The sequence below is a fragment of the Diuraphis noxia genome, unplaced genomic scaffold, assembly GCF_037042655.1.
Source record: "Diuraphis noxia isolate RWA-SAM2 unplaced genomic scaffold, SU_Dnox_SAM2 contig0001, whole genome shotgun sequence".
NCBI classification, from domain to species: Eukaryota; Metazoa; Arthropoda; class Insecta; order Hemiptera; family Aphididae; genus Diuraphis; species Diuraphis noxia.
This window is the reverse complement of record NW_028301711.1, coordinates 923,826-948,113: the sequence shown is the minus strand read 5'-3', so window position 1 is coordinate 948,113 and position 24,288 is coordinate 923,826. Positions and strand designations below refer to the sequence as shown.

General features: G+C 27.9%; 4 protein-coding genes across 4 annotated transcripts; all 4 read right to left on the bottom strand.

Moving 5' to 3' along the window:
* Positions 1-484: 484 nt before the first annotated feature.
* On the bottom strand, positions 485-2,704 carry LOC107171532 (E3 SUMO-protein ligase KIAA1586-like). Its single transcript, XM_089222953.1, has 3 exons — positions 2,434-2,704; positions 1,161-2,361; positions 485-1,043 (listed from the first exon to the last, which is right to left on the bottom strand). Exons 1-3 carry the CDS (start codon positions 2,702-2,704, stop codon positions 485-487), a joined length of 2,031 nt encoding a protein of 676 aa, XP_089079079.1.
* A 4,075-nt stretch (positions 2,705-6,779) lies between these two features.
* Positions 6,780-8,794, bottom strand: LOC149059151 (uncharacterized). Its single transcript, XM_089215797.1, has one exon. It carries the CDS (start codon positions 8,792-8,794, stop codon positions 8,129-8,131), a length of 666 nt encoding a protein of 221 aa, XP_089071923.1. The 3' UTR covers positions 6,780-8,128.
* A 107-nt stretch (positions 8,795-8,901) lies between these two features.
* LOC149059149 (uncharacterized) lies at positions 8,902-20,320 on the bottom strand. Its single transcript, XM_089215784.1, has 2 exons — positions 19,516-20,320; positions 8,902-10,945 (listed from the first exon to the last, which is right to left on the bottom strand). Exons 1-2 carry the CDS (start codon positions 19,554-19,556, stop codon positions 8,902-8,904), a joined length of 2,085 nt encoding a protein of 694 aa, XP_089071910.1. The 5' UTR covers positions 19,557-20,320.
* Positions 16,345-18,036, bottom strand: LOC149059150 (uncharacterized). Its single transcript, XM_089215786.1, has one exon. It carries the CDS (start codon positions 17,974-17,976, stop codon positions 16,345-16,347), a length of 1,632 nt encoding a protein of 543 aa, XP_089071912.1. The 5' UTR covers positions 17,977-18,036.
* Positions 20,321-24,288: the final 3,968 nt, after the last annotated feature.

Genomic DNA, 24,288 nt, shown 5'->3' with positions numbered 1-24,288 from the left:
AAATATACTAACATATTCAGTGGTCGAAATGGCTCAAGATAAGTGGAGGGATGCCTTACAATTCAGATTTCCTGATATCATCGTAACATTCTTCATACCTTGTATAGTATTTTTTTTTTATAGTTCACATTTTGTTTATGCATCAGAATACTACAATCTTTTTCTATCATAAATAATCTTTAAAACTAAACAAATAAATAACATATTTTCAAATTTAGTAGCAAAAAAACTGATAAAATATTTTATTTATAATATTTTTCTGTTGAAATTTTAGATTATAATATAGTTAAATTTGTATATTGTAATTAATACTAACAATATAACAAAATATATTAGTATTTATTATAATTATTATTATAAAAGTATTAATTAATATTTAAGTAAAAAATTTTTTGTACTTAATCTAGCAAATACTTTTTCTTAGTTAAATTATTAAAGTATATAAAAAAAAAAACTTAATCTCTTATAATAATGAATATGTAGATTACATTAATTGCTCCCAAAGACTCTTGTATTCTGTGTTATATTTAATTTCTTGCTTTGAAATGCATTGTGTATGGTCAGCACATCTTCTACCTTTAGAAATCCAAGACTCTACATATGTATTTGCATTAAATTCACACAAAGGTGGACCAACACATTTAATCCACAAAAGATCAGATACACGTGAAACTTCTAATGTATTTCGAATATCATTATGAACAATGTTCATGGCACTAAAGAGCCTCTCACATTCAGCAGTAGAAACTACCAATGTATTTACAGCTTGAGTTAAAGATTTAAGGTTGTTTGGTATAACAGATTTATTATCTATGTACTCACGAAAACCTCTGACTGAATCTCTTTCATTTATTTTAAATATGTTTGAAAGCTGCTTTATTCCTCTCTCTCCATATAATATATCCACTTCTAAAGGCCATTTTTGTGGGTTTAAAACTTCTAGCAGTTGAATAAACTCAACATACTTATTTGATGTGTCAGATGTTGAAGATACATGTGAAGATGTAAAGTTTAACATTCTGGATTTTAAATTATCAGCCAAGCTTCGATAAAATTGTTTATAGTTTATTTTATTTTTATTATTTTCACGAAGGTCAATATTTTTAAAGGTCAAACTACATTCAGAATTCTCAGCTTCTTTATAAAAACCGTCATTACACTTCCCAGACATGGATTCAAAAATCATAATTTGTCTTCTAATTAAGTTATGAGCATCAGGTAGTTTTGTAGACCGTTTTTGAAGTTCTAATGAAAGGTCTGATAGTTCTGTTAGAGCATCATATAGAAGACCTAAATTTAAAACAAAATCAGTTGATGTTATTTTCTGTTTTAAACCTTTAAATGTTGCTTTTTCTTTAGATGTTCTCGAGCTATCCAAACTACATTTGTCAAAATGTAAATAAAGTGCTTCATAGTTTCTCCAAACAGCTTTAACTGACCTCAAACTTGAAGCTACCCATCTTGTATTTAAAATTCGACCAATTGATAGAAATTGTAAATCTAATTCTTTAGCACAGCTCTTTAAACCATACTGGTTTTTTGGTGATGAACTATATAATGCATAAAGAGTATCAAAAAATATTTTGAAATGATTTATGCCAGCTACCTCATTAACTACATCATCAACAGCAAGTTCAAGTCTATGATTAGAGCAATGCCAGACCAATAAATCTGGATATTTGTCAGTTAAAAGTTTTCCCACACCAGATTTTCTTCCAATCATATTAGAAGCTCCGTCATAAGCAAAGCAAATAAAATTTCGTATTAAGAATTCATGAGAAAATTTGTGTTTGTTTAGACATGACAAAAGTTGCACAACTATGGTCTCAGATTTTGTACTTTCTAATTCCAATAAATCTAAAAAAAATGTTATTGGGTTTGTTTCATTTTTGACATCTGTGGAAGCTCTAATACAAACAACCAGACAAGTCTTTTTCGACACTGAGGTAGCTTCATCAATTAATACTTCAATTTTAAAATTATTTTTGACAATAAAATTTGTAACTTTTGCTTTCATTTCTATTGCTATATGGCTAGCAATATCAGCACAAGCATGATCGCTGTGTAAAATGCAACCCATATCCAATCCATTTAACTTTTGAAGTTGAATATCAAATGGTAAATCAGTAAATGGTCTTGTTTTTTTAACAATACTATATACAGTATTAAATACTCTTATTGTACTCTCAAATTTACCAGAAATACCCCTAGACACAGCTTTTGGCAAAATATTTTCTTCTTGTGCTTTTAAAATTTGTTCACATCTTTTATGACATTCACTAATTTTATGCTTATGGAATTTTTTTCTTAAGGATTGTCTTTTATCTTTATCACTAACTCCATAAGTATGTACACTACACTCTGTCCATTCAATAGCAAATCTAATCCCTTATGTTTTATATGTGGCAAGGTTTTGAACCTGCACGCATATACTACAGCCCAATTTTTGGTCTTTTACCACTATCCAGGGATATTTATTATGAAATGTTAAGAACATTTCATTTGTCCAGACACTTGGATAATCGTAAACATTTTTAGCATCACTTTCATTAGAGTTGTTTGAAATATTATTATCATTACTATTTAATTCTGTACTCACTGTCTCAGTTTTATTAGATGATGCTTTCATTATTGCTTGAGTAGAAATCAATGAATCGTCGATTGGGTTCACGTTTGTTTTGTTTAACCAATTTAATAAAGACATGCTTAAGATATAATTATTTATCCACAGTCTAAAAATCTATACTTATAAGTTATAACTTTGAGAATATAATATACTGGGGTCGAACACTAACGTGCTAATACTAATACTATAAATTACTAATGTACTAATATCTAGTATAATCAATTACTACTGAGTACTGACACGCATTAACCATAATCATAAAGCTTAAAACCTTATCAAAAGTATACATGTTTAATTGTGGTCATTACACTCATAACCAATATTCTATCCATGGGCTAAATTTAGAAATTGATCGACTCACGTTCACGCATACACATCTACTTATCAATTATCAACAAAATATTGTCAGAAATGACGTTTAGATATTTTAGCATATTGCTAGTTGCTACGTCCCTACTTATTATCATCAATATTGTTATTGTTTTGTGATATTAAAATATTATGTTATTAGCTCTAAACACGACTAAGGTATATGATTATTCTTAATCCGTGGCTCTAAAAACGGGTATAGATAATATGATTGCGAAACGGCCTATACGAAAAATAAAAAGTTTTATAAAAATCATAATAATTATTTCATTTTAAAACACAAGTCTTAGGAGGAATGCGTTATTCTAGACAAAATAAGTAGAGGGATGAAAAATGTAAGTACAAAAAAGTAGAGGGATGCCATCCCTCCGTATCCCCCCCCCCCACTTCGACCACTGAACATATTAAAGGAAATATATATATATTGTAATACTAACTATATATTTTAATGTAATTACTAAATCATAGACTTATTGTAATACGAAAATATATATTTTATTGTATTAATAAAAATACTATTGTAATCAAAAATGACAAACATGAAATGTAATAATATATAATTGTAAATGCTTCATGCATATGTAATATTGAATGTAAAACATAAAATATGAAATTAATGAAAATTGTATTGTAAACAAGTTGTTTGAACTTGTGAAAAAATTAATGTAACATAACTATATTGTACACAGATTGATTGATTTCTGTCTTTAAAAACATAAATCAATTTTTAGAGGGGAGGTGCTATGGACTAGCGTCCCGCATTACATAGTTCACGGTCAACTAGGTACCAGCCGCATCAATCTAGGGAAGGGTGCGACGATCCTTGTAAATGTAGGAGAGACAGCATTTCTGGAAATCATTAAAATTAGGGACATACTAAATCATGGGAACAGACGACTATAAAAATGTCCTCAATAAGGGTGCACAAGACGTAGTTTTATGCATCATTACAAAAGTTCAAAGAACCAAATGTTTAAATGTAATATTATAATATATACTCTTAATGTTAATTATAATATCAATCGCTAAGGTCTGCAGCTGCACGGGATGCACATTTGGCTTGTATGTGGGCGAGTAACATTTCCGTCAGTCTAGATAATTATACCACATCCGTGAGAACAGCGACAAGAACGAGTAGACTATGGGGAGTAGAGGGTAGCACTATATAAGGGACCCCGAAACGGCCTGTATTCAGACGCGACTTGACCAGACTAGCCAGAACACCTTCACGCCAGTCTGTTGTTTAATTTAATTCATTGGACTTAGAAAATTTCTTATAAACAATATTTTGAACTTAGAAAATATTCGAATCAAACCGAATTTATTCTATCATTCAGAATACTTAACTTACATTCAGCTTTCATGTTATAAATAAATATATTAATAGGTATGTGCTTTTGAAATTATAATAATTTGTGTATGAAACTTACTATATTTTAAGATAACAAAAATTAGTTATTTAATCAATTTGAATTTATATATATATGTATATGCATGTGTGTGACATCAGTTAGAAATTCACGATGAATAATAATAAAGTATTAAGTGAATTAAGAAATTAATGAATATCACAAATAAAATGGTGTGCATGCCGTGTAGAAATTCTTATGATTAACAGAGTATGGTTTAGTCACAAATTAGTAATAAGTATTAATACAATGATGATTTTTTTTATTGTGTTTCTGTTACATTTGCATTGATGAAATGAGTAATATAAAATATATTCCTTTTATATATGTGTTTTTCTTCAAGGTGTTCCTATATAATAAATTTTTTTTATATACCTATATAATCGAACCTAACTTATATTAAAATTATATATGTCATCATAAGTTCGAACAAATTACTGCTGGTAGTTGTGTAGCCTATAGGTTATTGAATAATACTGAAGACAACATATTGTATGTTTTAAGCAATTGGAATTTATTTAGTGTAACCAATGGCTTATTTTATATACTACTATATACTATTTTGTATACTATACAGTATACACACACATAGCTTAATTAAATGGTTTTTTTTTCTTGAAAACGGTTTATTATGGAAGACGGTAAAAGACCGTAAATGGTTAGGTACCTATCAATTATCATTTGTCGTCGCCGTGGGATATCCAAATACCTAAAGGCATATAGCTCTAATTGGTGTTCAGTGATTGTGGAGCAACTTTCACTAAAAAAAGAACTAAGTAATAATATAACAAAAAATAAAAAAATGCAAAAGATCTCAGGTGGCTATGTTATTTAAATGAGCCACCGTAATAACTTAGCTAGTCCTACAACTAACAATTTTATTATTAATAATAATTAATTAATAATATGATGTACACATAGATATAAGATGCGGAGTGATTAACGGTACTAAGCGATATCCAGAGACCACAGTTTTTCAAAAACACTTTTATCGATATCATTGATATCAATAAATAGATTACGCGTAGTTATTAAATATAACAGACTAAAAACACGGACTACCTAGTATTTAAGTATTTATTGTAGGTATAATATGCAACAGTAATTCGAGTGACAAATTATGATCATTAGAACATTGGAAAATTGTGTTAAAAAAAAAAAAACGAAAAAAACATTAGGACATCGGTAAATTAAAAAAAATACAAAAAAAAGATCAATCAATTATTATTAATTGTTATTTTGTTGTCATTAGTACTCCTTCATTCCTTACGCAGTCGGAGTGAAATTTATCAATTTTAATATTCTACGCCGCCGGGATCGAACCCTATACCCTTACAACTAATGCCTAACGCCTAACCTACTGGGACATCATAACAAGATATTGGATTGTGGAAAAACTTTAGCATTTAAACCGTTTTTATTTAGCGGCGATTAATACTAAAAACGTTTAAACGCGTGAATTATGTGTCAGTTAACCTTATAATATAGTAGGTATGTTTGTTTTTAATCGATGTGTTTATACTATTTCGGTATAGTATATCCATCTATGATTCTGTTCATATTGTACTAAGTTATGTTTCTATTCACTGCTTAGTCATAACATTTAGTAAACCTACCATTATTTTATTGCATATTGTAATTAACAAAATTAATCAAGAAGTCATGTGAATACAGCAATTTCTTTTTTGTTAGGTATAAAATAAAATAAAAACATATATTGTAATATATACAAAATCATTGTGTATATTTTAATAATATATATACACAGCTAAATAATTAAGTTCTAGGTAAATGTTAAATAATTTACAATTAGTCGTTAATTCTAAATGTAGTGTAATATCAATATATTATTTTTTATTTATTTTGATAGTCTATGTTTGAATAATTTTATTATCAAACTATTGAAGTTGGTTTAACTAAATTTGCTTATTAATTTATTCTAATTCTAATGATTTTTACAAAATTTGTCAAAATAAGGAAGTGCATATGCATATGCATGTATGTATAATATTTAATAAAAATAACATTTCATGTTGTCAACACTATGTTTTGTGACTATACTATTATATTACATTGATGTACATTTGTGGGCTTGGTTAAATAATTAACCTAACCAATATAGATAACCTACTTACAGAATCTACCTTACCCGTCAAAAGCATAATTTAATACTGTATCCGTTTCAGTACATATAGACTTTCATAACTAACACCGTCAATGAACTAAAGTGTTATTTAAATCTATCAAATATTTAAAAACAATAGGCTTTTCACAGTAGCTAACTTACTTATAAACAGTAATATTTAATAGCACGCTGATGTAACGAGCCCTTCTAGGATTGTCAAGAAGTTGAATGGAATAATCAACACTTGATGTTTTTTTGAATAATATTTTATTTATTACAAGTCCAATAATTAATAATATTGAAAAAATGACTAAGTTCAATTAATTTATTTAATGGTAATAACGAGATGTGACTTCTAGTGTGTTCAGCTTCCAGTCGCTAGTTGTTGGTAAGTTCGTCTGACTATCGTACGGTCTACGAGCTCCTCTCGTAGAGAAATCCCTAGTCCCTACTCCAGTGGTCATATCTATGTTACGTAACTCTCATGGCCATATATGGTGCGTGTGACTTGTGGTTACAGTTAACCGGATGTTCCTTATATAAAACATTGTAACACGATCTCCATAAAACACACAATTCCTGCGTGGCCTATTTATATATAATATATTATAGAATATTTATATGAGTAGTGAGATATATAGTGTCAGATGTATTATGACTATTATTAGCACTACGCCGCTGCTCTCCAGCATTATTATTATGATATTACTACCAGGGACTCATAAGTAAATATAGATAAAGTCACAGCTCGTTACACCTCACCGCTAAAAAAAAGGTTTTTGTAGGGCTATAACATCATAGAACTACAAAAAGCTTAAAATTCATTGTTACAATTTCATAATATGACTAGATATCAAACTATCCAGTTTACAAAGTTTACAATTATTGTTGATAATATTATAAAATTACAGATTACATATGTTTATACATATTACATATTACATATTTTTATATATATTTTTTTTTGTTGATTAATTACAATAAATATTTTGTTAGTATAATAATTATATAATGTCATATATATTTTTACAATGGTATATAAGTTTTGTTATACAATAATAGTTGATTAATAGTTTTGTTAGTTAATACATATAATATTTTCCTTTAATTACAATAATAAATTGATTAGTAAATTATAAAATTTTTTCTTAATATTATTGACCATTCATAATTATTTGTCTAAAATGATTAATTATTTTATCTTTTATAGAATAACATATCAGTGGCGGTTGGCACCCTTTCTATAAATCTGGCTAATTCCATACATATAGGATTATTTAAATTTCTATTTATCATCATATCTACTAAAAATCGTTTTATAGAATTTATTATTTCTAAAATTTCTTTATCTTCATACGGTACTAATATAGATTCATTTGCAGTTATTATATGATAATCAAAACAAGTTGTAAAATTATACCATTCTCCTTGGTTTGGATTAATGTGTGTTTGTATAGCTAAATTTATATTTATTTCTTGCAATAATTGATTGTTCCTATCCATTATGATTTATTTACTGATTCTTACTATTTTATTTAAATGTTATCTGTTTATTCTTATTTATTTATACTATTATTATTTTTATACTATTATTTTTTTTTACAAAAAATGACTTATGAGGTTTTCATATTTATATTTTCTAACCATGAAATCAAATATACATTTAGTTAATATTACGTCTGTACGAGGGTCATGAGCATAAGTTAATTTATGGTTCTTTGTACATATTAATCCATGAGTCTCTTCTAGATTTAGTAATCTTCCCTTCTTATCGAAAGTTCCTACATCCACCTCGAATAATATCTGCTTAGTATCTGATTTCACTATCTGTATTACAAATTGTTGATTAAAATATTTATCATAACACGTTAAATTTATCATAGGAAATTCGATGATACCTAATTTCTTTAAAATAACCTTATCTGAACTACCGTTCCACACAACTAATATATTTATTTTATTGTCCTTTAAAATATAATTCTTAATATAATCTGCATTTAGACTGTTTACATCTGCTCTCAGACTCTTATTCAATTGGTCCAAGCAAGCATCCCTTAGTTCAGTTTTACACTTAAAAATCCTACGGATCTCCTTTTGTGCCACTTGTATTTCCGAATTTTTCATTGGTCTAACTTCTTCATTCACTGGTAAATACAATGGTCTACCTTCAAGCTTCCTTATCTTATATCGGTCTAAACTGTTTGAAATTGCACCTGATATTAAAACCATACTTGTTCGATGCATCATGGAAAACTCGAAATCCATTATTACGAACTTATGTGTATTCTTTCTACAAATTTATACATATATATCATTAAACAATCAATTCTAATCTTAATTCTAGTATTAACAAATTGTTGTGATTCATTTTTTTATTTAGTTAATATTGGTGGAAAACTATTAGTAATAGATAACCTATCAGGAGTATCAGTTATTTGTTCTACTGATGTTTCTTTTTCAATTTTTTCTTCACCTTCTCCACACGATTTACTTTGCACTATAGGTCCTTGTAAATCGCGGGCATGTAAATTAAGTTGTCTAGTAGTTGGCTTCCTGACATTGTTATCATAAAATGTACTATTACCCTTTAACTCTTGTACCTCATAACTAAATTTTTCATGTGGTTGTACCGATTTCCTTATTCCTCTAGTATAAGCCTTATTTATACTCATATTACACCGATACAATACATACAACATCAATATAAGAATTAATGAAAACAATAATAACCCTATTATTATATATATTAAATAATGATGATCTTCATTTAGATTACCTCTTTGGCGTTCTAGTTCGTTATCTACCATAAGTTCTATGTCATCAAGAGAATGAGCTAATTCATGAACACTATCTAACCTTAATAAATCTGTCTTATGTTTATATTTTGGTATTTCTATTGAATTAAGTTTTGGTATTTTTAATTTTAAACTTCCTATTCCCAATGTCGGTATAAAATTTATATAATATTTAGATTTTATCTCCCTTGAAGGATTTAATACTATATCAGTAGCATAGGCTCTACAATCTTGTCTTAATTTTATTAATCCTTGGTTTTTAATTTTTAATATGTGCGGCTCTTTTCCCCCTTGACATGTTATAGTTAATGTATCATTAGTAGTTGAATATATCCATGCATTAGCGTATTTTAATTTATGATAAATATTTTTTGTTATAACTATTACACCTGCCTCACAAGAATTTGGTAATATATCTGGATTTTTAAATAATGACACCTCACATGGTTGTCGCATTGATTCATGTTGAATTGGCTGAAATTCTGGACAAATACTGAATAGTTCAGTTTCAATACAATTTAATAGTTGAGTTTCAGTAAATGTTGTAAATTGCCTTCTATTTTGAGTTATCCCTACATATTGGTATTCAGGTTTTAGCACAATGCTATGATTCAGATTATATTTATGAGGTATTGGTAAAATTTTATATAAAGTTAATTCGATTTCGGTTATTAATGGTATCCTAATAAGAAATACAATCTGCTTCCCACTATAATACACTGCCATCTTAGTTATTTTACTTAATTCATGAATTTCATTTGATTGAGTTCCCATTGGTAAATTCAAGTTTAGTGGTAATTTTAATTTAATTTGCGTTAATTGTTTTACTAATTCCCTAGGGGTAACTAAACTTGGATGCAGAACACCCGTTCTTGCGGCTGTAATGATTGCACTTATTGTTGTTGTTTCATATGAAAATTGTGTAAGCAATGCAGTAAAAATACTATGTATGCGATTGCTCAATACAAGTGTTTCTATCGTATGGGTATGATTTGCTAATTCATTTAATTTATCATATAAAGTTCTTTGTTTCTCACCCAATTCTATATATAATTTGTTAATTTCATTTGATGCACTTCCTATTCCCTGCACAGCTGACTTTACTACTGTGGTTTGATTCTTTAATATATGCAACATATTCACATTACTAGTCTCAATTTTTTCTACTATCTCATTGGTCTCTTTGGTACAGTCATCATCACATACACCAAATAATGTTTTCATTGCAGTACCTACTATATTTATTAATCCTCGACGTCTCCTAATAGTAGCTACCGAATCCTTATCCGTATTATCATTAACAATTCTCCCAATTGATTCATACATTTGTTCCCTTTGTGATGCTATTTCCAAAAACGTGGTCTTTAAGATATTATCAAATCTTGAACATATTTCAAATTCTCTTAACCTATCTGTGCAATGATTTGTCATATTCAAAATTTCATTCCTTAACTGATTATATCGTTCATCATAATTAACTAAAGGTACATAGGTGACTAATTCCCAATGTGCCCCTATAATTCTCATTTCGCCTTGATTTTCGTAGAATATACTGGTTTCGTTTTTAAATTCTTCATTATTATATGGTGGTTGTCCTTGAATGATTGTCAAACAGAATAACCTACATAAATAATGTCAACAAATAATTGTAATAATTATTATTAAATACAATCCCTTAACATGACATTCATAATTAAATAAAAATCTTTATGGTAACATGTATAATGTTTACTATAGGTCATCTATACATGTCCCCAATATTTAAATATACTAATCCTCCAACTCATTTTATCCATACACCTTTAATGGTATCTATGTTCTCAATCACTTAATCATATTAAATTACATTAACACTTATTTCACATTAATATTTGATCTCTTATTATACTACTCTTATACTCATATTAATTATATTTACTATATTTTATTATATTTTAAATGACTAGTTACAGTAATTTTACAACTCTATATCCTCCATATCTGATAACACATATGATTGATGCGTCAATTGCCTATTTCTGGTTATACGCTTATATTCACATATTGTAACTACTGTCACAACTATAACTGTCATCATAAACATCCCAAACACAACGTATACTACATAATTTACCTCATAATTGTTTTTAGTTTTATTTTCAGTTTTATTCTCTACAGTTAAATCCATTGTATTCATTTCATTATCATTTATGTTTATAGTAGTATCATATACAATATTATTTTTTGCTATTTCCGTGCTACATTCAACACTTATTAATTCATTATTCTTTGCTCTTTCGCTGGTAATACCTTCAATTTCTTGCGACTCCATTATTTCATGCGTAACTACAGATATTGTACTTGATGTATAAACCTTGGTTTTATTAATTTTAATTAAATTAGTAGTAGCGTAATTGGATTCTGTTTGAACGTTGTTATTGTTATTTGTATCATTATTGGTAGTTTGATTATCAAGTTTAGTTATTGTTTCATTTAATGCATTATCTGCTTCTCTAAATTTTAGAAAGTTATATGTTATTGGCATTTTAATAGGTTCATATTTGGTATCATTTTTACTCTTTATGTATATTACGCAAGATTTTTGCATATAATATGTTAATGGTATATCTACTAGTGTTGCTAAAAACACCGGCGGATCTCTTATCAGAGTACATTTTATACGTAATGAGTCTATGTTACAATTGCTTACATTAGATAATACAATTTCATCGTCTGATTCACCCGATACATTCTTAATCGTGACATACTCATCATACTTATAATATACAGTTGTTCCCAACATAACTTCATTGATTATTTCCTGTCCTCTGACTGCCATTACAACCAATAATCTATAATGTTATATCAATTTTTAAATTAATCATTTCTCTCATACTCTAGTATATAATTAGGTTCTTGTACGAATTCCATAAAATCCATTAAAGTTTCACAACATGAATAATCTAACCAACCCCTGTTTTCTGTCATATCATGTAAAAATCGTGCAATATTTCTAGTATACTCTCTCATCTTGGTTCTAGAAAATGGTTCGAGTAAATTATGATTTGCTGTACTCATATGCCTCAATAAACATTTTGGTAACTCATCCGGACCTAAAATATTAATAGAGTGAGGTTCTCCTCCAATAGCCAATTCCAATTCCAATAAGAATTTTCTTTGTTTTTCCCTAAAATAATAATTTATTTCCCATTAATTTTTAAATATCATTATTTTTTTTTTTTTTATTTTCCTTACTCTATTCTTCCCCTGTAATACCTATCTTTATCTTACTTCATTATGTTACTTATAATATATTCTTATAATTATATTCTATACTCTTAATATTATTTCTTTACCAACTCAGTTAATTTTACTTTATAATTTCATAATATTTTTTCACATCATTTCTATGCACAGTAACCTTATTTCTTCCCCTTTGTATTATTATATTCTCTGTATCTAATATCTCTAAAATTTCATATGGTCCCTTCCATAAAGAATTCAATTTATTTCTCTGCGTATTATCTCTTAATAATATAGAATCCTTAACATGTAATTCTTCACTATGTGCGTTAGTATCATATTTTGTTTTAGATTTTAATTTCTTTTTAATTAATCTTTCCTTAGCAATTTTATGCGATTCTTGCATCTTTTGTTTCAGATCATATAGATAATCATCGTAATTATATCTGGGTTCTGGGTTATTTTTCAAATTTACTGGAATATTCAATTCTTTTCCATATAGTAATGTATATGGTTGATAACCTGTAGATGTATGTTCTGTTGAATTATATACGAATAAAGCATAAGGTATTAACTGATCCCATGTATTTAAATCTTTATCTACATAATGTCTTAAATATTCTGCTAAAGTTCTGTGCGATCTTTCTAAACTTCCATTGGTCTGTGGGTGATACGGGCTAGTTTTTATTTTATTAATTTTTAATAATTTACATACTTCTGTAAATGTTTTGCTAAGAAAATCAGTTCCTTGATCTGTTAGTATAGTTTCTGGTATTCCATGAATACAAACGAAATTTATTACGAAAGCTTCAGCAACTGTATTTGCTGTATGATTAGGTAATGGTACACCTAAAGAATATTTTGTTAAATCATCCTGCATAGTTAAAATATAATTATTCCCTGATGCTGTTGTGACTAAAGGTCCTACTATGTCTAAAAATATTTTTTCAAAAGGTTTTGAACTTGTGGAAGTTATCACCATAGGCTGCTTAATTTTTCTATTTGTTACTTTATTTTTCTGGCAAGATTCACATTTTTTAATATAATTTTTAACATCAACTTTGAGTCCTGGCCAATTAAATTGCCGTCGTATTTTTTTAATGGTTTTGCCTATTCCTGCATGTCCTCCCAAAATAGAGTCATGAAATTGCTTAAATATAGTTAATTTTTCTTCCTCAGTATATTCTAATTTTGAACATATTAATACTTCTATTTTTGTGTTTCTAAATATATAACGGATCATAGCTCTAACCTTCGTCCATTCTAATCCATCTTTTCTTTCTAACTGGTTCATTATAAGTTTATTTAAAGAATGTTTTTCACTGAAATATTTTAAATTTAATAGTGTAGTATATAGATTTTCATATGTAGTTAATTGTTTAGTTTTACTTTTGGTTATTAAAAATATTATAAATCTATCGTTATATTTCACCTTTGTTACTTCACCTACGTCTTTATTAGATTTTAAAATTATATGATCCCCATACTTCTGTTTTATTTCGTAATTAATTCCTGTTCTAAAATTATAATATTTTTCGATTTCAGTTACTATATGATATTCGTTTGGTGACTCTAATAGTTCTCCATTTACTTCCTTAACATTACTATTTGTTATCAACGTTGTTTCGAATTTTTCTAAGAAATTATTATAGCTCTCTTCTTTTATCTCATTTATGGTGTACATTCTCGATAAAGCATCTACATTTCCATTTTGTACTCCCGGTTTATATTTTATTACATAATTATATTGTTCTAACTGTATTCGCCATCTAGCTAACTTTGATAACGGATCTTTCAAATTAAATAACCAAGCTAACGGTCTATGATCACTCAAAATTGTAAATTTTCGCCCATAAAGATATGGTCTAAATTGTTTTATTCCGAATACTATAGCTAAACATTCAAGTTCTGTTGTAGAATAATTAAGTTCACTTTTATTTAAGGTTCTAGAAGCATATGCTATAGGTAAATCCTTTCCTATTTCTCCTTGTGATAATATTGCACCTAATGCTTTTCCACTGGCATCGGTCGTTAAAATAAATTCTTTAGTAAAATCGGGATATTGTAATACAGGCTCAGTGCATAATGCATGTTTTAATTTACCGAAAGCTTTATCACACTCCTCATTCCATTCAAACTTTACATCTTTCTTTAATAAATTCGTTATTGGTTTAGCAATTTTACTATAATTCTCAATAAATTTCCTATAATATCCTGATAATCCTAGGAAAGATTTAATTTGTTTAACATTCTTAGGTTCAGGAAAGTCTAAAACAGCTTGAATTTTCTTAGGGTCCGGTCTTATTCCTGTTTCCGATATAACATGACCTAAATATAAACATTCTCGCTTTACAAATTCACACTTATCAGGTTGTATTTTCAAATTGTGCAATCGTAATCGTTCGAACACATCGATTAATTTTTTATTATGATCTATTAAATTTTTCCCATATATTATTATGTCGTCAAGATATACTAAACATTTTATTCCAATTATTCCAGACAATACGTTATCCATTAACCTTTGAAACGTAGCAGGGCTAGTTTTCATTCCCATTGCCATTCGTTTAAACTGATAATGCGCGTTATTAGCTGAAAAGGCTGTTAATTCACGTGAAGCTTTAGATAAAGGAATTTGATAGAATCCAGAAGCAAGGTCAATGACACTGAATAATTGACATTGTCCTAAATGATCTAATATTTCCGTAATGTTCGGTAAAGGATGAAATTCATTTAAAGTGACCTGATTCAGAGCTCTAAAGTCTATTACAATACGAAACTTTTCTTTTCCACTGGCGTCTGCCTTTTTCTTTACTAACAAGAGTGGTGCGTTCCACGGTGAACTAGAAGGTTCTATAATATCATCTTGCTCCATTTTATCTAATTGATTTCTTATTTCTGTCTGTTGTGAGTAAGGTAACCTATAAGGTCTTTGATAAATCGGTTGTTGGTTAATATTTAAATTAATAACATGCTCGGCTGCATCTGTAAAAGTTAATCGATCTCCTTCTAAATAGAATATTTCTGCGTATCGTTCACATATTTTAAATATCGTTTGCCTTTCCTCATCACTCATATGATCGCTTCGTATTAGATTTAAAATTTTATTTACACGATTATCATTATTAATTTCGGTTTTTATCGCGTGTATGTTATAATTGTTTGCGGTTTCATACAATATTTTATTCATAATATTCGTATCTATTTCTTGTGAAAGTTCGGACACATTTAATAAACTAACCATGACCCTTCCTGTTTCCACGGTCCCTATTATATTCGCACAATATACATCTTTTATCAGTTCCTGTTTGTGTATTATAATATTTTTATTTTCCATAGCTGGGTCTGCAATAGGCACTGCCACAACGGTTTCCGTTCGTGGTTTTAATACAAATTTCATTTCATTTTTATTTATTTCATTAATTAAACTATCATTACTATCATTATCTATAACTAACGAATTTTTAGCTATATCTATAATTGCTTTATTCTCTATTAAAAATTGTTGTCCTAAAATACCATCCTTAGGTATTGGAAACGAATCATAAACTACTTGAAACTCAGTTTCTATATTAATATCATCAAATCTTAAAATTATTTTTACTAAACCTACTGTTGGTACAATTTTGTCATTAATTCCTTTTAAATATATTTTTTTATTTTCATGTACTAGTGTATCTGGTATCAAAGTACTAAATTTTATTAAATTAACATCACTTCCAGTATCTAAAAGTAACTCTATAAATTCTTTCTTTATATTAACACTTTGGCATGACACATGATTATCATTTATAACAGTTACAAAGTATAAGCATCTTGTTCCTCGACAGCGGCTATTAAATTTATCGGGCGAGCGCCACTTGCCTCGTTCGATCGATTTAAGTTTCCCGAAAAATTATTAGTTTGTTCCGAATTTAGTTTCTTATAACATCTCGATATATCATGACCTACTATATTACAATATGTACATTTTACAACTCCAGTATTATGATTTATTGCTGGTCGCGTAAAATTATTATGTGCATTCGGATTACGCGTATTATTTATACCTCGCGCTCGCATACAATCCCGTGCGTAATGGTTTCCTCCGCATTGGTAACAGCTTATATTACTCAATACGTTATTATTTGGATAATTATTATTATTGCGATTATAGTTATTATTACGTGGTGGGAATCTATTATTATTATTAAAATTATTTCGATTCTGATTATTGTTTAGTCTATTAAAATTTTGGTTTTGATTAAATTGTGGTCTAATAAAATTGTTGTTCGGTCTTTGATTATAAGATTGTCGCGGATAATTATTAGTGTTAAAATGTCTATTACTATTATTTAAATTTCTGTTATTATTATGTCCGTACCTATTATTAAATGTTTCAAAATTATTGTTATTTCGCCTATTATTTCCACCATTATCATTTCCATTTCGCGCGTTATTGTTCCCATAATACTGATACGCGTCATAATCGGATGTAAGTTCGGATTCTTCCTCTTTAGCTAACTGCATAGCAGATTCAAGTGTAGGAGGATTACGTGATTTTACTATCGTTCTTAAACTTGGAATTAGACCTTTTAAAAATACTACTAATGTTTGTTCCTTTAATTGGTCAGTTATTACGGTAGATTGCTCAGGCGTTTTGTCTTTTGTACTAACTACACATAAATTAAAATATAATTGTTCTACCCTATGTGCATAAGAACTAACGTCCTCATTATTTCTCATTCTTACCGAATTTAACGCTACTTGTAAAGATGATGCTGTTCTCTGTGGTTCAAAAGCGTCTAACAAAATTAATTTTATTCCTTCCCACTCTGATACGTCCCTATATCTACACACTTCTAATGCTTTATCAAATAATTTCGTATTTATAAATTTAGTAAGTATCGATAATTCCTCCTTGTCTACCATTGAACATGCTAAATCGCAAGCTCTTATAAATTGATGTACATCACGCTCACCTGTACATGTGGGTATCATACCTGTAACCTTGTCTAAAGAAACTTTAGTAACTGTAGCCATTTTATTTACCTTCCTTGTATTACGTTTAGTTGGTTCTAATTGAGTATGTATTAACCCTTTCTTGGTACGTGTTCCTATTTGTCGTAACTCTATCTCGTTAACTAAAATTGGTCTTATACTTGTATTTAATAAATCTTTTTCCCTTAATGACTTCAAATATTTTTCCCTATCTAAATCTACTGAATATTGATAACCTTCTTCTGTACTTAAATCAATTAATATTTCACTTTCAACTATTTTTACTTTATCGTTATTTTTATTATCTTTAATATCTACTACGTTTTTATTATCAATTGTAACGTTAGTGGGTTCAGTTTTTACAAGTTCCTTAATTTCCTGTAATTCTTCCGTTAATAAATTTTTACTATCTGTTTCCTTAACTTCTAATGTATTATTTTCTTTATTCATTAATCTGTCTTATCATATTCAATTAATACTTCTAATACGTAAATAATTTAATTACTCAAATTTTTCAACTTACTATCAATTATAATTTATTATTTATTCGCTTCAAATTAATTATTAATTCTATTTCCTATTTATTTATTTTTACTAATTATATTAAATAATATTTATTAAATAAATATTATATTAAATAATATTTTTAATTATATATAATTTTTTATTCAACTCAAAATTATTAAACTCATAAATTCCTACACATAACAATATTCGTTATTATTTATTTTATATAAAATTTTTTTTTATTATCTCTCACAATTATAATTTTTTTACTTAAGGACTTATTATTATTATTCTCTCTAATTCATTTAAATCTCAATAATACACAAAATTTCTACAAAAAGGACTTATTCCGGCCTTATAAAATTAATTCCAATTAAACAATTCACAATATACTTCATTTATCTTCAAAAAAAAAATCACAAAATAACAGGACTTACTTCACGGCCTACAATAATAAATTCAAACACAGACTTCAATTGTCTAAAAAAAAATTCTCAAATATCAGGACTTACTTCACGGCCTATATAACTTCAATATATAAATTCACAAAATATTAGGACTTACTACTCGGCCTATAAAAATCAAAAATACAGACTTCAACTGTCTTCAAATAAATTCACAAAATATAAGGACTTACTTCACGGCCTTTAAAAATACAGACTTCAACTGTCTTCAAATAAATTCACAAAATATAAGGACTTACTTCACGGCCTTTAAAACAATAATTAATTAATTCTCAATAAATTCTCAATAATAATTCTCTTTTACTCAAAATAAAATATAAGGACTTCTCTGCCTTTAAAAAAAATATAAATTCTTCACAATAATTCTCAATTTCACAATATTCTTTATTATTAAATTCTCTCAATTATAAATTCTCAATTCGATGTTACAACAATTGTTAACTAGGGAAATAAATAAAAATAATTTTTATTTTTATTTTATGTTTTAGTGTACAGTGTACACTGTAAAAAATTTTATTATTATATTTTTTTAAAATAAAAAATAAATACGCGAACGAATTAAAATTCTTTATATTATTCTTTATATTCTTTATAAATTCTTATATTTATAAATTTTACAATTTGTTGAACTATATTTATTAGTTTTAGAATTATTTCATTAATTATTTCGTTATATTTAAACTTGTTTTAAATATTTAATTTCATTTAATTACTATATTTATTTTAATTTGACTTTTCTTTATTATTTTATTATTTATTTAATTCTTTATATTATGTTAAATTAAATTTAATTATTAAAATATTTGAATTATTTTAAAAAAATAATAAAAGCTTTAAAAAAAAATTTTTTTTTTTAATTTATTAAATTATTATTATAATTGTTTTTCTGTTATTATATTTTTTTAACTAATATTATTATTTATTCCCCAATCTTATTCCTTAATTAAAACTATACTATGGTCAATAATACCATAGGAGACGAACAAACTAATTTTCACAACTTTATTCTAATACTCACACCAAAGCGGCTGAATTGACGGATGATGATGATGATGCCATCCTTATTTCTTGATTTTCCTTGACTGCTACTGCTGGGTTTTCGTTTTCACGGAGTCGTGGGAAGATGGCCTGTCTTCTCACAGTGATCGGATATGAATTACCTCCGTTAGAAGTAGAAAGAAGAAAAATTTTCGAAAATAATTTCAAAAATATTCTAAGTATTCTTCTTTTTTCCTCTTGAAACAACCCTGTCCACAGCGCCAAATTGTAACGAGCCCTTCTAGGATTGTCAAAAAGTTGAATGGAATAATCAACACTTGATGTTTTTTTGAATAATATTTTATTTATTACAAGTCCAATAATTAATAATATTGAAAAAATGACTAAGTTCAATTAATTTATTTAATGGTAATAACGAGATGTGACTTCTAGTGTGTTCAGCTTCCAGTCGCTAGTTGTTGGTAAGTTCGTCTGACTATCGTACGGTCTACGAGCTCCTCTCGTAGAGAAATCCCTAGTCCCTACTCCAGTGGTCATATCTATGTTACGTAACTCTCATGGCCATATATGGTGCGTGTGACTTGTGGTTACAGTTAACCGGATGTTCCTTATATAAAACATTGTAACACGATCTCCATAAAACACACAATTCCTGCGTGGCCTATTTATATATAATATATTATAGAATATTTATATGAGTAGTGAGATATATAGTGTCAGATGTATTATGACTATTATTAGCACTACGCCGCTGCTCTCCAGCATTATTATTATGATATTACTACCAGGGACTCATAAGTAAATATAGATAAAGTCACAGCTCGTTACACTGACAATAATAGAGCCGGCGATGAACCAAAGCGTTAATATACGAGTAATTACCAAAATATGCTTTTTCTAGTAAATTTGGGTAGGTAGTTGATTATCACAAATGTGCAAAAATATAGACTACTCATAGAACCTACCTTATTTATCAACAATAATATTTAATGTTTTATCCGTACCAAGAATGACATTCATACTGCCGTTAATAAATAAAACTGTCCATATTATTACCAAAAAATATGCTACTACTGGTGTAATTTAGTAATTAATTAATTACTTAATTAATTAGTAATTAATTAACTATTTAATTACCACAAATTAATAAAAACTACATTACCTATAAGTAATGATATTTAATAATGCATCCGTAGCAGTACATACTCACTTTTATAACACCGTCAATGAACTACATTATTAACATTACCACCAAAATATTCTTTCATGGTATAACCGAGTAGTTATTTAATCAATTTAAACATAAAAACCCTAAAGAGATTATATATGTAAAGAATATATTATAATTCTTAAAATTGTATTTAACCGCGCTCTACACGGTTAGTGTGGTTATAAGGTGATTAGTGATAACAATAATAATGATAAGCAAGATATGATAAAATAAATTAATTGTAATTTGTAATAAGATATTAAGATGTAATAATATTATGAAATATGTAATATCTAGTTAGTAGTTATAATATAGTAGTTTAGGAATTGACATTTAATTGAATAACAAACATTTATTGTCGTTTCTTTATATTTAGGTAAGTTCTGTATATAATATAAATAATATGTAAAATAATAATAAATAAAAACTTTATATTTAGAGCAACACATTATTGGTTTGATTTGTTTGTGGTCAATTCCTGAGTAAATAAAATAGAAGTCTTATAAAACGACAATTTCGTTTAAGCAATATGAAGAAGCTACAATTTGAATTTATGATAAAACCATCAAGCGATGGAAAATCAAATTTGATGACCATCACCTCGATTACCACTGAAGCTAAAGAAACATATGCCATACCGGAAGAATTACAACAAATAAGTTTCCATAAAGAGGTTAGGACTGAGGAATTAAAAAAAGTTTACATGGATGACTATGATAACATGTTATTTGCTGGCCAGTGCTTAGAAGAAATAACAGGTAAACCTGCTAACACTATGATTAAAGAAGAAAAAGATAGTTTCAATGCTTTAAATTTAAATACTTTAAAACTATTAGAGAAATTAGTTGGAAACGCACAGATACCAAGAGATCAAAATTTAAAGACAATTTCAGAAAAATTTGTGCTTGAAAAATTTACAAGCAAGGACATAAATGCAAGTCATTGGATAAATAATTTTGAAAAATAATGTATTCACTTTGATGTTAACGGGCTAACGAGGATCACAAAAAAATTGAAATACTCTGATTATTTATGGACAAATCTTGTACAGATTGGTATAGCTCTATGATAATAAAATTAACATGTGACTCAGAATGGAAAATTTGGAAAAACAAATTTTGTGAAACATTTTCAAGCAAAGGTTGGAACCCAGTAACTTATGCATTATTATACAAATACAGAGATGGTTCGTTACTAGACTATGCAATAAAAAAAGAAAAGCTTTTGTTGGATATGAGAACAATTGATACAGGTACCTTGATAGATATTATTGCAGCTGGTTTACCAGAGTTTATACTTAATAGAATTGATAGAGAGGTATTGAAAGACACTGTGGATTTGTTTAGTGAAATCAGCAACTATGAACACATGGTAATAAAAAAAAAGAAGTTTTTTTGAGAAAAAAAAATTCCAAGCATGACCCATAAAGAAAAAAGTGAAGAAAAAAAAACCATGTAAAAATTGTGAAAAACTTAATAAAGGCACTCGTTACCATCCTGAATCAGTATGTTGGTTCAACACAAGAGAAAATGATAGAGAGAAAAAAAATTACATCAAACATGTAAATAATTCAATAGTTGAAGCTGAATTAAATGACACGGATCAAAAAAACTAATTGTTACACCATTAATTAAAGTCAAACTGCTATTAGATAATAAATTAGAAATATTTGGTATATATGACTCTGGGTCTAATGTTTCATTAATAAATTCTAAATTATTAAAAATAAAATACAGAAAAATGAATAACATAAAGGCAAGAAAATACCAAAGATTTATCTGGTCGATAGAGTGTCAAAAAGCATTTGAAAATATAAAAAAACTACTGTGCTCACAACCAATTTTAGAAATTTTTGATAAAGATTTACACAGATGTATCTTTGGAAGGTGTAGGAGCCATTCTCAAACAAACACAGCTTAATGGAAAAGAAAAACCAGTGGCATACTTCTCAAAAAAACTGAATGCAGCCCAAAGAAAAAAGAAAGCAATATATTTGGAATATTTAGCTATCAAAGAAGCAGTAAGATACTGGCTTATAGGTAAATCATTTACAGTATATTCTGATCACAAACCGTTAGAGAACATGAACATTAAATCTAGGACTGATGAGGAGCCAGGGGATTTCACCTACTATCTGTCACAATATGACTTTCAAATTAAATATGCTCCAGGGAAAGACAATTTGGAGGCAGATTGCCTAAGCAGAAACCCGGTATTGGAGACAAATGAGAATAAAGAAGAGCAATTGAAAATAATAAATCTAATAAAACTGGATGATATTCTAACAGATCAAAAAAATAATGAAGAGATAAGAAAAAAAAACAATCTGATAAAAAAAAACAATGTATATTTTAAGAAGTATAGAAATAGAAAAAAAATTATGTTATCAGAGGAGTTCAGCATTAAACTCATAAAGAACATACATGAAAACCTATGCCATATTGGTATTAAACAAATGCAAAAGAAGATTGGTACAGTATACACAGCGAAAAACTTGACAAAAAACATAATACAATTTTGTAAAAACTGTGGGATATGTATGAAAAACAAATCAAGAGGAAATGACAAATTTGGTTTAATGTCTCATCTGGGTCCAGCCACAAAGCCTTTTGAGATAATCTCAATAGACACGATTGGTGGATTTGGAGGTTCGAAATCCAAAAAAAAATATCTACATCTTCTAGTGGATCATTTCACAAGATACGCATTCATTTTAACATCAAAAACACAGAGTGCGAATGATTTTGTAAATTTAGTCAACAATATAGCAAACACAGATGAAATAGGTATCCTTCTCACCGATCAATATCCGGGAATTAATTCAAAAGAGTTTAAACGTTTTTTGAGTGAAAAGTCGATACAGATGGTTTTTACTGCCATAAATACCCCTTTCTCAAATGGAATAAATGAAAGACTTAATCAAACACTGGTAAACAAAATTCGATGTAAAATCAATGAAAAAAATAAAAAATTAGCTTGGACAACAATAGCACAAGAATGTGTAAATAGGTATAATGATACTGATCATTCAGTTACGGGGTTTGCGCCAAGATATTTGCTATATGGTACAGATGTTTCAATATTGCCACAGGAATTAAAAGAAGGAAACAAAACAGAAATGGATTGGAAATGTGATAGAAAAATAGCATATGAGAATACAATAAAATCACATGATTATAACAAAAAGCTATTTGATAAAAATCGGAAAGACATGGAATTCAACGTAGGAGATATGGTGTATGTGGAAAATGGAAACAAACTATACAGGAGAAAACTGGATGAACTGAAGATTGGACCGTACAATATTATAGAGAGGATTTCAAATTCAATCTACAGGATTAACACAGGTCACAAAAAAGCGGAATCAAATAATTTCCATATAACGAAACTTATTCCGGCTTCCGCATTGGATGGAGTAGAACCTAGCTGGTTAGGGACTGGCCTTCAAGATGAAAATTTTTATGGAAAATTGTCTGCCCCAGTGGGGGAGATGTAAAGAATATATTATAATTCTTTAAATTGTATTTAACCGCGCTCTGCACGGTTAGTGTGGTTATAAGGTGATTAGTGATAACAATAATA

What these genes read in the sequence shown, in the direction of transcription:
- LOC107171532 (XM_089222953.1), bottom strand. Translation starts at nt 2,704, where the DNA reads ATGTCTTTATTAAATTGGTTAAACAAAACAAACGTGAACCCAATCGAC. An exon ending in AGACCAAAAATTGGGCTGTA is followed by an intron (nt 2,362 to 2,433) that starts GTATATGCGTGC and finishes TTGAATGGACAG; the next exon opens with AGTGTAGTGTACATACTTAT. An exon ending in TTTGAATCCATGTCTGGGAA is followed by an intron (nt 1,044 to 1,160) that starts GTGTAATGACGG and finishes ATTTTATCGAAG; the next exon opens with CTTGGCTGATAATTTAAAAT.
- LOC149059151 (XM_089215797.1), bottom strand. Translation starts at nt 8,794, where the DNA reads ATGGATTTCGAGTTTTCCATGATGCATCGAACAAGTATGGTTTTAATA.
- LOC149059150 (XM_089215786.1), bottom strand. Translation starts at nt 17,976, where the DNA reads ATGAATAAAGAAAATAATACATTAGAAGTTAAGGAAACAGATAGTAAA.
- LOC149059149 (XM_089215784.1), bottom strand. Translation starts at nt 19,556, where the DNA reads ATGGCATCATCATCATCATCCGTCAATTCAGCCGCTTTGGT. An exon ending in GTCAATTCAGCCGCTTTGGT is followed by an intron (nt 10,946 to 19,515) that starts GTGAGTATTAGA and finishes TTATTTATGTAG; the next exon opens with GTTATTCTGTTTGACAATCA.